This window comes from Dufourea novaeangliae, unplaced genomic scaffold, assembly GCF_001272555.1.
Source record: "Dufourea novaeangliae isolate 0120121106 unplaced genomic scaffold, ASM127255v1 scaffold460, whole genome shotgun sequence".
NCBI classification, from domain to species: Eukaryota; Metazoa; Arthropoda; class Insecta; order Hymenoptera; family Halictidae; genus Dufourea; species Dufourea novaeangliae.
In genome coordinates this window covers 1-18,608 of record NW_015374342.1, presented here as the reverse complement: position 1 = coordinate 18,608, position 18,608 = coordinate 1, and the positions used below count along the sequence as shown (strand labels likewise).

Here is an 18,608-nt window from a genome sequence, read left to right as displayed (position 1 = left end):
GTAATGTCTGAATACCTGTGAAACTTTACATACACTATAAATAAAAATATACAAATATACTTTTTACCTTTACTTTAAAAAAATATACAAAAACCTTAAAAAAAAAAAACAAGACATTCATGTATCGTATCCATTTGTGTTGGGTATAAATTATGAACACGTATGTTTTAAAAAGATGTATATATTTTTAATAATATATTGCAAATGGTGTTTTAAGAAGTAATTATTTAAATACAACGGTATCAAGCATAGCCCCCAAACACTGAACAATGTTTGTAGCCATAAGTGTGTCCACTTTCTCTTCTAAATGTCGCTTTGGATCTTGTTTACCCACATTCTTTATGGCTAATTGTTCAGGTGTCATTTTTTCTTCGTCTTCTAATGCCTAATAAGAAAACATTTTCAGATTATTATGTTTGATCAAGAACTTAAATATTCACATATTTTTAATATTTTACCTTGTTATAATTTTTGGCGAGTTCAAGCATTTCAGACACAATATTTTCATTGAGCCTACTATGTTCTGAATATTCAGCAAGTGTAAGACCATCCATCCATGTCTTTTTGTGTAAATTTAATAGCATTTTCTGTTCTAGTTCATTCTTACGATAATTGATGCTAATGCTGTAGTAATGTCGATTTAATCCATGAATTAAGGCTTGCACGGATGGTTTCTGTAGATGACCTAGATTGGATGTAGTTTGACGGGGTTCTTGTCCCAAAACCTGTAGATTTTCTGTATGTTATTGCTACATATTCATGAACTAAAAGAAAATATTCGTTTATATGAGTGCTTACCATCATATTTGGATTAATTAATCTAAAAGCATCGATAACAACTTTTCCTTTCACAGACTGTATGGGATCAATAACAACAGCTACTGCTCTTTCGCTAAGAGCTTCAAAAGATTGTTGAGTATTAATGTCTACACCAGAAAGCCAGCAACCAAATCCTGGATGAGAGTGATACCATCCTACGACCATTTCTGGCCTGCCAGTTTGTTTAAGCATGTCTAACATTTTTGCTTGAAATACTGGATCAACTGCTTCCACACTAACTCCCTGAATGGACATAAAGAATATTACAGTGATAAACAAGTTACAAAGAGCATAATATTAATGATTATGTTCTCATAAAAAAATACTCTTTCTTACTGTTCCTGTCTGCGGCATAGCAAACACATCAATGACACGAACAGTGTAGTCATCAACAAATTCTCCAAGCATTAAACCCATTACCTCCATGGGTACACCAGCACGTCCATGTTTGAGCATTTTTAGAAGGGCCAACGATGATATATATACCTGATATCATCAAAATAAAAACATATTGTTTCATTATTGATTGTTCAGTACACTGACGAGCAAACTCGGCTTCCGCTAGGGGAAAATGTGAGGTTGGTGAAAGGCCTCCTACCATTCAGTTTTGGGAGTTATTGAAATTTATGCCAATTACTGTACTTGAAATAACTTTAGTAAGTGCTAGAAGTCCCTTCTCCTACGTCACTTTTTCCCCTAGTGAAAGCCGAGTTTGCTCGTGAGGGTACATTATACTGTTTCATTGTTTAGAATGTCTGCATCATGCTCTACTATAATCATTCAGTGTAGAAAATATTAGCTACATGTAACTGCAATTATCAGTAAATGAAACAATCAACTTCTCTTATGGATGTTCTTCAAAATAAAGTAACTAGACAAATTCTCCAGCTTGATTAAAATAAATGTAAAAATGACTTACAGGGACTTCATAAGGTATACATAGAAAATCCCCCAAAAAATCGATTTCTTGTGTTTTACATGTTCTAACGTTTAATGTTTTAGGAATGGTTTTTCTGAAGTGTTGTATGAACATATTTTCACTAAAACTTTTTTATTTATTTAATGAGTTCTACCAGCCAACATAGTTTGTATCTAAACTTTGAAAACCATATATATATACAACAAAAAACAAACACAATATCCTTTACAGTTTTTAAAAGAATTTCTTAAAGTACGTCAGAGTTAGGTAGTAACTGATTATTTTGTAATTATTTTGTTGTTGACTAATAAAAAAAATTATTAACATTTGTAATCTGTAATTCTAAATCAGTAATTTTTAGTCATTCACTAAAGGTTATTGTTAGCTATTCACAAGTCCAGTAATACATGTATAGGATAATAAAAGTCTCATATGTGTGTAAATAGTTTTCAGTAATCACTTTTATTTGTGAGTAAAAAAAAGCTATTTGATACCTAATTTATTCTTTCATTTAACCATTTAATAAATATGTATTTTTCGTATATTATACACTTACTAATTTTATCGTAATCAAAAGTGTAATTATTCTGTGATCAATGAATCAGTCATGTCTCGAGTCTCATTGACTTGGGTCACTTGGTATTTATTAACCCCTTGTCCTACAACAACGAGTGAGACTTGTGGTATGAAATTTGGTCCAAAAACAATAAGCACGAGCCTGACTCGTGGTACTTCGTTCGGACCAAACGTAAACAACACGAGCCTGGCTCGTGGTACTTCATTCGTGAAAATTCGGCTAAACAGTTAAATGACTCGACGCGTGACGGACCTTATTGTTTATTGTGGCCCGAGCAATCGGGAGTTAGCGGGTAGGACAAGGGGTTAATGATAATCATTCATCAGTGATAAGAGTGAAAATAATTTCACCTGCTCCGCAGTGTCAACAACCGGGGCATCTGAAGATGGAGGTCCTTGGTTCACACCTGGCATACATCCGCCTAATCTCAACAGTCGATCCATGTTTCTTTACTTCTTATTTCGTGAACGTTTCTGAAAATAGTATAGACAAGTACAATCATGAATTAGAAACAGAAAACACATTAATTACTAAATTGCACGTTTACGCTGAACGTACATCAATCTTCGCTGAGGTTAACTTGACATTTACATGTCAGAAACGAATCATACTAATTTAAATAACGCGAATCATGCCGTTTCCTTCGCTTACCTATTGAATTATACTGCTGATAATAAATAATGCTATTTATCGTTTGTCCGTCACTACTAAATGAACATTCCTTTTCCAAGCAGCAACGGATCGTCAACTCTCAAATCTGCACACTCACGACAACTCACGAGCGCGGTCTATAGGGGGCAGAGTTGCCATGGGTAGCTACTATTAACCATGAACTTGGCAAATTTTTGTAGAGACCTAGGGGTCTTGTCTCGCGTAGACAGACCATGTACGTCTTGCACACCGTGTGTCGTTTATTGGTACTAATCTGCGACGATATAATTAAGCACGTATACGAAAATATGTACATAATTACATAAATATATACACGTGTACAAATTTATATATTTATGTTATTATGTATATATTTGTATCAAGTTATAATTTGTATATTTATTTATATAATAACGTAACGCAGATTAGTATCAATAAGCACCACGCAGTGTACAGGGCGCACGTGGTACGTTTACGCGAGGCAAGATCCCAACATCTCTACAAAAATGCATCAAGTTCATGGTTAAAAGTAAAAGAAAAGTAGCTACCTGTGGTAATTCTGATAGGGGACGATTATCATTTATAGTGATTTATAGATGATGGTGCGGTGGTAGACTACCACTGACCACTGGTAGTTGCAAAAACTGAGAGAAACTGAGAGAAACGCTAAAATGACTGGCGAAGTCGAAACGACGAATAAATTGAGATCGAGAAAAGGACCACATGGCTTAGGTAATTTCGATAAATTATTACAATTAATACATTGGTAATGAGAATAAATAAAACAAAATTGACGTAGAAACTAAATCTAACTTAATTTATGATGAAAATGAGGTTAGGAACTTGATTTTAACCCTGTTTATCAGAAAACAAATTGGTTAAAGTTGTAATATTTTGGATTTATAATGATTCTTGAAACATAGCAGATTTTTCTATTTTGTTTTGTATTATCCTTTAATAACGCGATAACCTGAGTGTTTTTATGTCAAGGTATTTGTAAACATTATTGGATAAATTCATATTTCGTTTAGACGTATTTTATAGGTGATCCCAATGATTACTCATTAAGAAAGGTAGAGGAAGATGTACTCATACCGCAGAAAATGCGAGATAAGGCAAGGGAACAGAAATGTGTAAAAGAAGTTGAAGGTAATATCATGCATTTCAAAATTATTGAATCATGTGTGTGTACTTGAACATATTATATAACATGTTTATATGTATTTGATTTTTAGAATTTTCACAGTGTTGTAAAGATGCTAGTTATTTTATGGGTTTTAAATGTAGGGAACAAAATTCTGCATTAAAATTGTGCATGGAAAAATGGTATTGTGATGAAAAGTTTAAGGAAGAATGTAAACAAGAATATTTAGAAGAAAGGAAACAATATCGAATAACTGGTGTGCCCAAGAAGTACAGATCTATGAAACAAGTATCCTCATAAATATTTGTACTCGTTTCTAATTAATGAAAATGTAAAGATTTATTACAAATTTGTGAAGTAATAGTAATGAACAATATTATTGTTAGTTATTATTAGACAGTATATTTTGTACATTTACAGCATACATTATTGTTTAAAATTGAGTGTAGTAAAGAGTCTGATGACATTTATTTAATAGGGCTTTTATTTGATTGAAGAAATAATAAAACCTTTAATACATAAACTTCTACTTGATTTCAATTTCTGAAAATTAGTGCGTGGACATCCACAGTCTACTTATTACTTTCTGTTTAATGAAACTGTCAGTTTTTTACAGTGATAGTGATAAACTTGGAAGACACATACTTATATGTTTTTAATAGAATTATAGTTTTGAATTGCAACATAGTTATAAATATAATAAATGTGTTACACAACCTGTTAGTATGAATCATAATCTTCATTATCTTCATCTTTATTATTTTTGGGATTCCATCTTCTCCATAATAGTTCTCTCACAGAAAATTCTGATAAAATATCCACATTAAGTGAGCTAGCAGTTTGTGACATTGAAGATGGCCACAGTACTTGTGCAAATAGTATTTCCTACATTGAGAACAGAAAATAAAATTTAAGACAGTTCTAACGTAAAAGAAAATTTAAAAATATAGATAGCTTGTATGAATTACCTTTGCAGCAGTCTCTGACAATCGTTCTAATCCTAATATGTTGTTCCATGTTGATTTGTGCATAGATTTATTTTCATCTCTAATTAATGAATCTCCTTCTAAAACATCCACTATTACAATATATGATGCATGATAAAATGGTGGTCCTTGTTTATATAACACTAAAATATTCAAATTTGTTATTACTGTATTATTTTTTACTTTATTAAATAAATAATAATAAATTAATACTAACAAAAGTCCCCACCATATTTCAATCCTGGCTTTACTACCCACCCTTTGCTTCGAAAATAGTGGTATACAACATATTTCTGTACAAAAGTTCTATCAGCTTTGCAAAAAAGATGCCAAGCACTATCGATATCTAACAAATTACCATCAAAATCTATTAGATTTAAGCAACCTAAACCATATAAAAGGAAAAATGTTTCTTCGAACGTAAGGTGCAATGTTTCTTGAATTGGAAAACTTTCAATTGCAATCTTAGGGTTTATTTCTTTTAAATAATTTTCAGTTTCTGAATCACTGTCGGACAGGACAAGTAATTTGCTTTGAACACTGGTATTGTCAGTAATACACATGTCATCCTCTTTAAAATTAAGATCTTCTAACCAATTAGAGTCTCTCTCTTCCACATCAGTACAGTCTTTATCATTACTTTTAGAATCAGAAGATTGTTCATTAATGTCTTTATTTACAATAACATATACATCATCTCCATTTGATGTATCAAGGCTTATTTGACTAATCTCTATCTCAGTATCAGTCACTTTTTGGTTTCTGTTGTTTTTATTAAAAAAAGTAGAATTTGTATCTATCTCAATTATGTCTGGTGTATTTTCTATTGCTGAACTCGTTGAGGAATTTTTTTCACCTTTAAGGTTTACAATGTTAGATTCTTCATTTTTCTGTTCATCTGAATTTATATATTTACTACTATTAGGCTCCATGCTAAGTTCATTAAATTGTTTCAACCATTCTTGTCTACGAATCCATTGTCTATTCCTTATAACAGGAGGTGCTCCATATCGCGCTTTTCCAAATGCAGGAAAACCACGTGATAATGAACCTTTACCAAAATACCCCTGAAGAAATTATGACATTTGTGTATATGTAATTGTATCACATATAATTATATGGAATTAAAATGTGCGATTAGTAGACTCCAGATTCTTGAGCAAATATAGATTTTAAAGTGCGAAGTAAACATAAGCTTCCATTTAAAGTATATCTCTTCCATTAAAGACTCAAAGAAGTTCCAAATAAAATAAAAATCCATTAAGGGAATTATTTGGTTGTATTCTACATATTTCTATAAATCCATAAAATCAATAATTTAATGATTACTCAACAAATTCAAATAATAATAATTACAATGGAGATATACATTCATGCATCAGACATTCATAAATTTATAAATTATGGTTACCATAGAATGTACTGCAGCAATTTCATTCGCATCTATTATGCATGATCCTAATTCTGTAAGATGCGCAGTATAAGTCACCCAATTATATTGATCACCTAATACAATTGGAAATGGTGGTTGTTCTTTTAATTTCACACGTCGTTTCTTCTTTGGTTCTCGTAAATTCATGTTATTATTATTTAGAAAGACATCTAGTTCTAAATCATATATATATATATATATATATATATATATGGTTTTTACTGTAAACAAGTAAACTTTTACATATGCGTATATAATAACTGTTTGTAATTATAATGACTTCGTATTTTCAATAAGCAATATAGGTTTCATATATAAGTATTCAAGTATATTTACAATTTACACAGTTTCTTATCCATTTTTATCATTGTAGATCTAAGAACAATGGAATGTTGCACATATACTTGTCATGCCATTTAAGCATTTACGGCACGATCCTCAAATTATTGGCTAGTTAGTACCACATTTTCACCGTTAGATAGCAGCACCATATGTTTTACTGTGGCGTTGAATGATGCTAGGGATATTACGTCCCGGCCACTGTAGCGCGGAGGTTAAATAATACTGCCACGTGTATGGAACAAAGACTTTATTGTCTACGAGCCGTGAACGTGCTGTAGCAACAGCGGTCACTCAGCGGTCACGATGGATCTGCCGCAACGCGATGCACGCGCCTCTTTCTCCTTGCGGGAGAAGGCGACACTACGGAGGGAGAGGGACGGCAGTATCCGCTCTCTACACACTCCCCCCCGAGTGTATACACTACCTAGATAGGCACGCGTGTTTCGAAAATGCAATCGCAAATGCTATGATACAATATATTAACACGCTACTTATCACTAATTAAACAACACATAGAATATAGTCACACAAAATATACATTATGATGAAACAAGACATACAATATAATACGCTGCTTATTGCTAATTAAACAAACCACACGATACAATATGCTGTACACATAAGTCTTAAAACTAACGCAGGCACTAAAACTAAGTTAGGGCGCTTTATACGTGCGCCGCTGGATCGGGTGCGAACGTGACTCTTCTGCGCGAGTACGTTTTTAAACTAAGCGGCCTCGAAGTCGCGGACGAATCGTTGCTCACGGGCCCGCTCGCATCGTCGAGATTATCCGGGACGAAGTGCGCGGGTTTTAATAGCTCGACGGAGACACTTCTGGCGGAACCGTTAACGTCAATATTAAAGACGCGATCGGACACGCGCTGCAAAAGAAGGCACGTTTCGCATGCTTGTGCGCTACGGGCACCGGACGAACCCGACGCATGTACTCGCGGAATTCCTCGATGAAGAAATTTGGGTCGGGTGAAATATCTTCCGGAAGGAAGAACTCACCGGGAAGGCGCAAAGTGGTGCTGAACAGAAATTCTGCGGGGGACGCACAGTGTCCACTCGCACATGGGATCTGAGACCCAGCAAAACTGTGGAGAGAACTCGCGACCAGCTTGCATCTGCATGGCATATGATTGCGGCTTTGAAAACGCGATGCCATCTCTCGATCATGCCATTTGACGCGGGGTGATACGCCGTCGTACGAATACGGCTGCACTCTATTAACGACAGGAGTGCCGAAAACAGACGGGATTCGAACTGAGCACCCTGGTCGGTAGTTATGACCTTAGGTGCACCATATCGTGAAATCCAGGTGTCGTAGAACGCCCTGGCTACCGTCTGGGCCGTAATAGCTGGCAGAGGAACAGCCTCCACCCAACGAGAGAATCTGTCGATCATCGTGAGACAATAGGTACATCCCTGTGACGAGGGCAGAGGCCCTACAATGTCAATATGAACTTGGTCGAAACGACCATCAGGGGCAACGAAATGCTCTGGAGTTTGACGGACATGACGCGAGATCTTGTATTGCTGGCACGCGGCACAGTTCTTGCACTAAGATGCAATATCTCGATGCATATCCGGCCAGACATATCTCTGACGAATCATGCGGTCAGTGATCTTGCCGCTAGGGTGGGCGGGATCATGAAAGGTGTGGAAGACTCTTTCGTGAAGGCTCGCCGGAATATACGAACGAATTGCTTCGCCAGAAATCTCACAGAAAACTGGAGCCTGCTCTGGTCCCCACAGGATGCTCTTCAATTTCAACGAATGATCCGAAGCACCGCGAATCAGCTGGAGCTGAGTGTCAGAGCTTTGCAATCTTGCAAGCTCGTCCAGGTCGAATTCCAAAGGGAGACGAACAGCGTCAATCCTCGAAAGGGAATCGGCGACGGTGTTCTCCGAGCTTGTCACATGTTCAATACGCGTAGTAAATTGCGCGATGAATGAAAGCTGGCGCAGCTGCCGAGGAGAAGCCTTATCGGACCGCTGCATAAAGCCATACACTAAGGGTTTGTGGTTAGTGGCCACCCTAAAGTCGCGACCCCCGAGGAAGTGACGGAAGTACTTGATGGCCTCGTATATGGAGGTCAGTTCATGGTCGTACGTGCTGTATTTCTTTTGCGCCGAAGAGAATTTCCGCGAAAAGAATGCGAGGGGTTCCCACGAACCTGAAGAACGCTGTTCGAGAGCCGCTCCCATAGCGAAATCTGAAGCGTCCGTGACGACACGCAAATCTGCGCCTACACGTGGATGCACCAGTAACGCTGCGTTGGCAAGGTCTGATTTTATCTTTTCAAACGCATGTACCGCGTCCGAGGACCAAACAATAATCGCGTTTGTCATTCTTCCGAGAATCGGTGAGAAACGCGTTCAACGGGGCCTGTGATTGTGCCGCGTTGGGAAGGTTTCGGCGATAAAAATTCGCCATCCCCAGAAAACGTCGAAGCTGCGCGATGGTTTTTGGCTAGGGAAAATTGGTGATCGCGTCAACCTTTTTCGTCGTGGGCCGAATGCCCGCACTGTTGATCGAATATACGAGGAATTCGAGTTCGGAGGCGCCGAACACACACTTGTCGGCATTCAAACGGAGGTGAAATTCCTTGAGCCTCTGACACACAGCGCGTAAGTGCTTTCCATGATCCTCTAAGGATTCGGAAGCAACAAGAATGTCGTCTATGTAGACGAAGACGAAATCTATATTTCCAGACAAAAAGATAGCACACGCGTGCTATCTTTAATTTCTCGTTTTAAGATTGTGCTAGCGTGAAAACTCTGAGTTACATGTAAAACGTACCTTCTACGAATATATAAACATAACATAGATTGACTTTACTTCAGTGAATTCTCTTAGTTGGAAGAGAAACATAATATTCGACGCAGACAAAATGATAGCACACTTGAACTGTGTTTACATATTCTTCAGTGTTTCGTGAGCTTGCACAGAGTTATTACGTACAATTTGCGTATAGAGCTTTGTTATAACGCTATCATAATGGGTCGTGGCAGAAAGCTGAGTGAAAGCGAAATTAGCACAATTTTATCTTTGAGGAAACAAAAGTTGTCTATTACTCAAATTGCAAAAGAAGTTAATCGCAGTCGTAAAGTTATATATAATTTACTGAAAGATACAAATGCATACGGAATGAAGAAAAGTACAGGAAGGCCAGCGGTATTATCTGAACGCGATACACGAGCAATAATACGTGCTGCTTCCAATTCTTGTGCCACTGCGGAGGAGATCGCTAAGAAAGCTGGAATTAAAACAAATATACAAAATGTTCGTCGTGTACTCCAGACTAGTCACATTATAAATCGGTCTAGAATAGTGGCAAAACCTTCATTAAACGCAAGATAAGGAGGCACGTTTGTTATTTGCAAGAGAACATATACATTGGAAAAAGACTTGGAGAAAGGTAATCTTTACGGATGAGAAAAGGTTCAACCTTGATGGCCCAGACGGATGTACGTATTATTATCGTGATATTCGTAAACAACCACTAACAAAAATTCGACGTCAAATGCATGGAGGTGGAGTAATGGTCTGGGCTGGTGTCGGATATAAAGGAAAAACAGAAATTAAGTTTATTCAGGGCACAATGAATAGCGTCCGTTATCTCGAATTAATAAAAAATCAAATTTATACATACGCAGAACGCATTGCTGTTATGCCATATATATTCCAGCAAGATAATGCTGCAGTACATACTGCTAAAATTGTTAAGGAATATTTTTTAAAGGAGAATATTTCCACTATTCAATAAGCCGGCGTGCTCACCCGACCTTAACACATTGACAGCCGGCCCCGTGAAAACGCGGGTTTCTGAGTCTGTCGCTTGAGCGCCGGCCCCGTGAAAACGCGGGTTTACGAGTCTGTCGCTCGAGTAGCTGCTGCACGATGATGTGGATTTTTTTTGCTGGTATGAGTGTCTTAGACATCGATTTCTATTTACTTGCCATGGTTACGCCGATCTTCATTTGTCATACTCTAAAGACAAAATCACTCTCAAGCAGTGTATTCCGCAAACAGTATATCTTTCGTACGCTTATGTTTTTGGTTGAACAGTGTAACAAGTTTTTTTCTTCTGTAACTTTTTACCCATATAATATGAGTGAAATTATTAATGAGCATATTGCTGACTCTCTATCGGAATATTCGATACATTCAGAAGATTCTGATATAGAAGTCGAGGACAGCGATAGTGATGTAGGTCCAAGAAGAAGATCAAGAGCTATTCCACTACAGCATTCAAGCGATTCCGATGATTCCAGTGATTGTGAAATGTCCACAGAATCGCATAGTTACAGTGAAGTATGGTCAGATGTCGATAAAATTCCTGACATACCAGATTTTACTGGTGAGCCCGGCCCAAAGATTTTTCCTACTAATAAGAAAAGCATAAAAGAAGTCGTCGAATTGTTTATTGGCAATGATTTGTTTCAATTAATGATCAATGAATCCAACATCTATTACCAGCAAAATAAGGACAAGATGAGTGAGAGGAAGAAAATGTCAAAGTGGCGTGATATTACTCTAGCCGAGATGAAAAAATTTCTTGGTATAATTATAATGATGGGCCAGGTAAAGAAAGATGTAAAAGATGATTACTGGTTCTCCGATTTTTATACGAGAACCCCATCGTTCTCCACTATAATGCCGCGTAATAGATTTCGCCGGATTTGGAGGACGTGGCATTTTTCAAACATTCAAACTGTTCGGACTCATAAATTCACCGGAAACCACAGTCATAAATGTAGGGTGTGAGATGCGTGAGTTTAGTTTTAGATCGAGCGAGTGCGGTGCGAATGAAGAGTGTTTATGCCGTGTGACAGTTTCTTCGAACAAGAGTGCGTGCTAGATAAGATTGAATGAAAGGAACTGCGTCGAACGTCGTGATCGAAAATCGACACGAGGCGAGAATGTGTGAATGCGTGTGTGAACCTATGCCCGAGTATGACCATGTATGAAAGGGGATATATAAGAGGGAAGTTGGGCAGACTCTGATCAGCAAGCACAGAGGACACACCATACTTTCTTGTATTACACCGTTGAGTTTTATAAATACATTTAGTTTAATAATTGACAAAAATTTACTCATCAGCACCACACCTCGAATTAAACGAGCCCTCTCGTCATTAAGTTGAAGTGAGCGCAACGATCATCGCGGTCTTGATTTGATCAACTTTATTCAAGTCGTGAGTTAGTGTCGTACATTTTTGGTCTTTCGAGCCGGATCTAAGCGTTCAAGCCTTAGTCCAGCACACCATCTGTGAAGTGTCCGCTACCAGGAAAGCGTAGCCAGCCTTGCATCACCATCCAGGAGTCCACTGCCAGAGAAGTGCAACCTCCTCAAGTTGTGTTATCAACACCAAGGAAGTTCGCTGCCAAAGACGAGCAGTCTCTTCACCCTACCACACCATCATCAAGGAACTCACTGCCGAGAAAGCGCAGTTTCCTCAACCTTCACACCATCATCGAGGAATACTCATTGCCGAAAACGCAGCAGCCTCCACTACACCATCTTCAAACAACACTGGAGAGTATCCTTCAAAGGGGATCTTCCGGGGAATCATCTCTAACATACACCGGAAGGCACTAGCATCGCACCTCGCCGCGGTTCTGTAAGTCAATCTCAATACTTAGTTGAATCGCCGACTTCATTCTGTCTCACAATCTATTTCTACCTCTTATCAATCAAGTGATTAAAATGGCTCCATCTCACGAGGAACGTGTCAAAGCCCTTAAGGCCAAACGTGAAGCATTTCGCATTGAAGTACAAGAACTTAAAGACATTCTCGATAAGCCTGAGTTATGCACAAACGATCGTGAAATTCTTCTTCGGCTAGACGATATACAAACCGAATACGCGGTGTTCCAGAAAGTTCAACAAGAATTAGATACATTAGATGATACTCAAGAGTTATTACATGAACGAATGGCTTTAAAATCCTTTTACATACAAGTTCGAGCACGCGCTTTAGAGTTCATACCAGTAACTGCTCCCGAAAATCATCCACCTCAAGCACAGCGATTTAATCCCCGAAGTAGTCAATTGTCTCCGTCCAGTCAAATCGAATCTTTAGAAGCCGAAGTGCAATTGCCTAAACTCAATTTACCAACGTTCTCCGGTAATTACGAAGAATGGCCTGCCTTTGCAGATCAATTTCAATCAGCGGTGCATGATAATATTAGAATCAATAATGGGAAAAAATTGATGTATTTACGGTCGTGTCTCAAAGGAGAAGCACTGAAAGGCATTGAATCACTCAGTAATTCAGCCGCAAATTATACAATAGCATGGACAATTTTGGAAAAGTGGTATAACCATCCCGCGGTAATCGTCACCAACCATTTAACGGCATTGTTTGACCTACCCAATATTACCAGGCCGGCTCATCGGGAACTCAGGTCATTTTTAAGTAAAGTCGAGGCACATTACCGCTCGCTCCAACCTTTAAAACAACCCACCGCTGATACGTTGCTCATTCATCTTCTTCTTTCAAAGGTTGATAAAGACACATCCTTAAAATGGCGAGAACACACACGTGATAATACATTTCCTACATTAGAAACTTTCTTTGATTTTTTGCATGACCGATGTCGCATCTTAGAACCTCTTAGCAACCAACAATCATATTCTAACCTCAACCCCTCAACATATCAACATCGAACTCAGAGCTCGCATCGGGCATCGCATTACTCAAATTCCCGCGACAATCGTCCGCAGGTATCGCAAGTGCTTACCACCCAGGTAACAGCGTTCTGCAGCTTTTGTACCGATACACATTATTCCCAACAATGCGAAACTTTTACCCGACTTTCCATCCGAGATCGACATAACCTGGTCGAAGCTGAAAATCTTTGTGCTAATTGCCTTCGTCCCAATCATAGGGTTAACGAATGCAGATCGACCACATGTAGACGTTGTCATCAGAAGCACCATACTCTATTGCACATGGATGCGGTACCAGATACCCCTTCAAGTATGCAGTCGCTCACCACTTATCTCAATTCACATTGCACATCGGAAATATTTTTAGCCACTGCTCTGATTGAAGTCATTGATAACGTCGGACAAACTCACCTTTGTCGCGTGTTGCTAGATTCCTGTTCACATGCATATTTTATGACTTATAAATTTTTTAATAAAATAAACTTAACACTCGAATCAATCACAATTCCACTTTCCGGTGCGAACAATATGTCATCAACGATTAGTAGTCAAACCAGTGCAACTATTAAATCTAGGCACAATAACCACTCTCAAGTTCTCACATTCTTACTTATAAACAAAGTTTCGCAACATGTGCCTACAACTCCGATCGATAGAAATGCTCTAAATGTCCCTCAAAATCTACCGCTAGCAGATCCACGCTTTCATGAATCCGCCGAGGTAGATGGTTTGTTAGGCGCCCAAATATTTTGGGATTTACTTTCACTCGGTTGCATTAAATTAGCCACAAATGATACGAAACTCCACAAAACCAAATTAGGTTGGGTAGTCGTAGGAGAATTCAGAACAAAATCTCACCCTGCAACCATCACTTGCAATGCTATTACAAGCACACTAGAACAACAAATTTCTAAGTTCTGGGAATTGGAAGAGCAACCTTCAAAAAAGCACTTATCACTCGAAGAAAGCAATTGCGAGACCCACTACCTGCAAAATACCCGTCGCGATTTAGGCGAATCATATACCATAGCATTGAAGCGGTTCCTTGCCTTGGAACGACAATTAGATCGTAACACAGAAATCATGGAACAATATTCTCAATTTCTCAAAGAATATCAAGAATTAGGTCACATGACACCCACCAACACCCATTTGCGTGATGGTTATTTCCTGCCGCATCACGCTGTCACGAAAGCCGAGAGCCTTACCACCAAAATTCGGGTCGTGTTTGACGCTTCTGCGAAATCTAATACGGGCATTTCATTAAATGACACCTTAATGGTAGGTCCTACTATACAAGACGACTTATTCTCACTTGTCTCTCGTTTTCGAACACATCGGTTCGTATTCACCGCGGATATTGCCAAAATGTATAGACAAATTGAACTCTCAGCCGATCACAGAAAATACCACAAAATTCTGTGGCGTGAGCACCGCAATCACCCAATTCAAACATTCATTTTAAACACAGTCACGTACGGTACAGCTTCAGCACCATTTTTAGCCACTCGAACTTTACAACAACTTGCAGAAGACGAAGGTTCCTCCTTTCCGCTTGCAGCTCATGCACTACAAAATGATTTTTATGTCGATGACATGTTGACAGGAGCCCCCACTTTTACTCAAGCAGAAATTCTCCGCGATCAATTGATCAATCTCACCGAAAAAGGAGGTTTCCAACTACGACAATGGGCTTCCAACGACCCGCGTTTAATAAAACCATTGCAAACTTCCAAAGACCAACATATGACGCTAAGCTTCACTGATAGGAAAAAAAACGCTAGGTCTATTTTGGCATCCACAAAACGACACCATAGGATACTCGGTGAAGGAATGTGATTCTCTCCCGAAACTCACAAAACGCGGTATTCTCTCGCGTATTGCCCAGCTATTCGATCCACTAGGATTATTAGGCCCAATTATAGTCAAGGCAAAATTAATTATGCAAGAACTATGGAAATTAAACATTCATTGGGACGAATCTGTACCATTTGACATTTATTCTGTATGGAATGAATTCCAATCGCAACTAATAACTATTCGACAGTTTAATATTCCACGCTTAATCATAGACGATCATACTCAAAATATACAATTGCACGGTTTTTGTGATGCCAGTGAACGGGCGTATGGAGCATGTTTGTACATTCGATCTACTAATATTCATGGCCAGCATTCTGTTAAATTAGTATGTTCAAAGTCGCGAGTAGCACCATTGAAGGTACAATCAGTACCTAGACTTGAACTGTGTGCCGCAGTTCTATTGACAAATTTATATCAATCCAGCATCCGAGCACTTAAAGTTACATTTAATAGTATTAACTTCTGGACTGACTCAATGATTACCTTGCACTGGATCCGAGCTTCCCCACACACTCTCAAACAATTTATAGCGAATAGAGTAAGCGAGATTCAGCAACATAGCAATTCTAATCAATGGCGGCACATTGCTTCGTCAGATAATCCAGCAGATATTTTATCTCGAGGCATCAACCCCATAGGTTTTTTAAATTCCAAAATTTGGCCCAATGGTCCACTCTGGCTAACAAAAGACGAACCTCGTTGGCCAATAACCCAGCTGTCACCAATCGAACTACCAGAACAACGACCCGTAACCGTACTACAAGTAATGACCATAAAGCGTGCACAATGCCAAATTCTGAGAAAATTCTCATCGCTCACCACACTGATTCGAATTGTAGCATATTATTACAGATTTTTCAATAATGCGCATAAAAAATCTAAATATATTGGACAGTTAAGTACTAACGAATTAAGATGTTCGCACGACATTGTAATCAAAGCAACTCAATTAGACGAATTCCAAAATGAATTAAAAAATCTCAAGCAAGAATCAGGTACCAATTACAATGGTCGCCTCGCATCTCTCAAACCATTCGTAGACTCAGCAGGCCTCATCCGTGTAGGCGGCAGGCTAGTGAACTCCACATTAAGCTATAACCAAAAACATCCTTTAATCCTACCGTATAACCACCCAGTGACCGATCTAATAATCCGACACTATCATACCTCGCACGGACATTCAGGTACACAAGCTACCCTAAATGCCATACGTCAAAAATACTGGCCCATCAATGGGAAAGTTCGGATAAAGACAATCTTGCGTAAATGCGTAACATGTTTCCGAGCACGCCCTCCAATACCCCAATATGAAATGGGTAATTTGCCTACTCACAGGGTCACCTATACGCGTCCATTTTTAACCACCGGTGTCGATTACTGCGGTCCTTTTTTCATAAAAGAGAAGAAGATTCGGAATACAAAGAAACTCAAGTGCTACGTAGCAGTTTTCATATGTTTTATCTCAAAGGCAGTTCATTTAGAATTAGTGAGTGATTTGACAACCGATGCCTTTATTGCGGCACTTCGTCGATTTTTTGCAAGACGCGGAAAATCAAAGGATCTCTATTCAGACAATGCTACTAACTTTGTTGGAGCAAACCGTGAACTGAAAGAGATTTATAAAATCATACGCTCTCGAACCCATAATAACATTATCATGCACCACTTAGCCAACGATAACATTAACTGGCATTTTATACCACCACGAGCACCACACTTTGGTGGCATTTGGGAAGCCGCGGTGAAATCTTTAAAATATCACAGCAGTCGGATATTAAAAAATACACTCCTCACATACGAGTCATTCACCACTTGCTTGTCAGAAATTGAAGCTATCCTAAACTCTCGGCCCATTACTCCTCTATCCTCCGACCCCACCGATTTGAATGCCCTCACCCCAGGTCATTTCCTAATCGGCGATTCACTAACGAGTATTCCCGAGGAAAACTTTACAGACACCAAGGCAGGTCGATTATCCCAGTGGCAGCAATCACAACAAATACGCCAACATTTTTGGACTCGTTGGCACAAAGAGTATTTAAACGAACTTACCGTTCGTCAGAAGTGGCACCGACATCGAGACGCGGATATTAGAGAGGGGACATTAGTCATACTGAAGGAAGATAATTTACCACCTTTATGTTGGCCCCTTGGCCGCATTACCAGCATCCATCCCGGAGAAGACGGTATTGTCCGTGTTGTAACAGTCAAAACTGTACAAGGAACCTACAAGCGGGCTGTTAAAAAACTAGCCCCACTGCCAATTAACGTAGAATAAACTAAGATAATCAATGACTCTATAATTAAAACACATACTTAGCTTAAGACTAACAATACTGTCTCAGATATAGATGTATATGTACATACGAATAAGTAGAATTAATTTGTAAGATTAGTATGTAAAATCACCAACACTTAGGATTAAGTACACATAACACAACATTCATATAATCACCAACATTCTTGCTTTACACCGTTATTTTTGAACGTGACCGTTCAAGAGGGGCCGGAATGTTCGGACTCATAAATTCACCGGAAACCACAGTCATAAATGTAGGGTGTGAGATGCGTGAGTTTAGTTTTAGATCGAGCGAGTGCGGTGCGAATGAAGAGTGTTTATGCCGTGTGACAGTTTCTTCGAACGAGAGTGCGTGCTAGATAAGATTGAATGAAAGGAACTGCGTCGAACGTCGTGATCGAAAATCGACACGAGGCGAGAATGTGTGAATGCGTGTGTGAACCTATGCCCGAGTATGACCATGTATGAAAGGGGATATGTAAGAGGGGTTGACTCTGATGTTGGTCAGACTCGGATCAGCAAGCACAGAGGACACACCATACTTTCTTGTATTACACCGTTGAGTTTTATAAATACAGTTAGTTTAATAATTGACAAAAATTTACTCATCAGCACCACACCTCGAATTAAACGAGCCCTCTCGTCATTAAGTTGAAGTGAGCGCAACGATCATCGCGGTCTTGATTTGATCAACTTTATTCAAGTCGTGAGTTAGTGTCGTACACAAACAATAACCGGTTCTAATAAGCTAATTCTCGAGAAGATTCAGCCCATTCTGAGCTATTTATTAGATAAATTTAAATCGGTATATACGCCTAGGAAAGAACTTCCGCTTGATGAATCCATTATTCCATGGCGTGGGAAATTATCTATAAAAACATACAATCCGGCAA

The 18,608-nt window shown here is 38.6% G+C and overlaps 4 protein-coding genes across 4 annotated transcripts; 2 read left to right on the top strand and 2 right to left on the bottom strand.

The window, feature by feature from the left end:
- Positions 1-171: 171 nt before the first annotated feature.
- Positions 172-3,089, bottom strand: LOC107192976 (26S proteasome non-ATPase regulatory subunit 14). Its single transcript, XM_015582344.1, has 6 exons — positions 2,967-3,089; positions 2,666-2,788; positions 1,156-1,305; positions 799-1,062; positions 459-725; positions 172-385 (listed from the first exon to the last, which is right to left on the bottom strand). Exons 2-6 carry the CDS (start codon positions 2,756-2,758, stop codon positions 224-226), a joined length of 936 nt encoding a protein of 311 aa, XP_015437830.1. The 5' UTR covers positions 2,759-2,788; positions 2,967-3,089; the 3' UTR covers positions 172-223.
- Positions 3,090-3,501: 412 nt separating this feature from the next.
- On the top strand, positions 3,502-4,410 carry LOC107192972 (COX assembly mitochondrial protein homolog). Its single transcript, XM_015582340.1, has 3 exons — positions 3,502-3,698; positions 4,011-4,115; positions 4,202-4,410. The coding sequence occupies exons 1-3, from the start codon at positions 3,638-3,640 to the stop codon at positions 4,408-4,410; spliced, it is 375 nt and encodes a 124-aa protein (XP_015437826.1). The 5' UTR covers positions 3,502-3,637.
- Positions 4,411-4,830: 420 nt separating this feature from the next.
- LOC107192971 (tRNA-splicing endonuclease subunit Sen2) lies at positions 4,831-6,675 on the bottom strand. Its single transcript, XM_015582339.1, has 4 exons — positions 6,508-6,675; positions 5,314-6,163; positions 5,079-5,239; positions 4,831-4,995 (listed from the first exon to the last, which is right to left on the bottom strand). Exons 1-4 carry the CDS (start codon positions 6,673-6,675, stop codon positions 4,831-4,833), a joined length of 1,344 nt encoding a protein of 447 aa, XP_015437825.1.
- A 5,912-nt stretch (positions 6,676-12,587) lies between these two features.
- Positions 12,588-15,392, top strand: LOC107192970. Its single transcript, XM_015582337.1, has one exon. It carries the CDS (start codon positions 12,588-12,590, stop codon positions 15,390-15,392), a length of 2,805 nt encoding a protein of 934 aa, XP_015437823.1.
- The last annotated feature ends 3,216 nt before the right edge of the window (positions 15,393-18,608 follow it).

Excerpts from the sequence above, each read along its gene's own strand:
- LOC107192976 (XM_015582344.1), bottom strand. The coding sequence starts at position 2,758 with ATGGATCGACTGTTGAGATTAGGCGGATGTATGCCAGGTGTGAACCAA. Across the intron at positions 1,306-2,665 it reads TTGTTGACACTGCGGAGCAG|GTATATATATCATCGTTGGC; the intron begins GTGAAATTATTT and ends TGATGATATCAG. Across the intron at positions 726-798 it reads TAATTAATCCAAATATGATG|GTTTTGGGACAAGAACCCCG; the intron begins GTAAGCACTCAT and ends GAAAATCTACAG.
- LOC107192972 (XM_015582340.1), top strand. The coding sequence starts at position 3,638 with ATGACTGGCGAAGTCGAAACGACGAATAAATTGAGATCGAGAAAAGGA. Across the intron at positions 3,699-4,010 it reads AAAAGGACCACATGGCTTAG|GTGATCCCAATGATTACTCA; the intron begins GTAATTTCGATA and ends CGTATTTTATAG. Across the intron at positions 4,116-4,201 it reads ATGTGTAAAAGAAGTTGAAG|AATTTTCACAGTGTTGTAAA; the intron begins GTAATATCATGC and ends TTTGATTTTTAG.
- LOC107192971 (XM_015582339.1), bottom strand. The coding sequence starts at position 6,675 with ATGAATTTACGAGAACCAAAGAAGAAACGACGTGTGAAATTAAAAGAA. Across the intron at positions 6,164-6,507 it reads TTGCTGCAGTACATTCTATG|GGGTATTTTGGTAAAGGTTC; the intron begins GTAACCATAATT and ends TAATTTCTTCAG. Across the intron at positions 4,996-5,078 it reads TGTCAGAGACTGCTGCAAAG|GAAATACTATTTGCACAAGT; the intron begins GTAATTCATACA and ends TTCTCAATGTAG.
- LOC107192970 (XM_015582337.1), top strand. The coding sequence starts at position 12,588 with ATGGCTCCATCTCACGAGGAACGTGTCAAAGCCCTTAAGGCCAAACGT.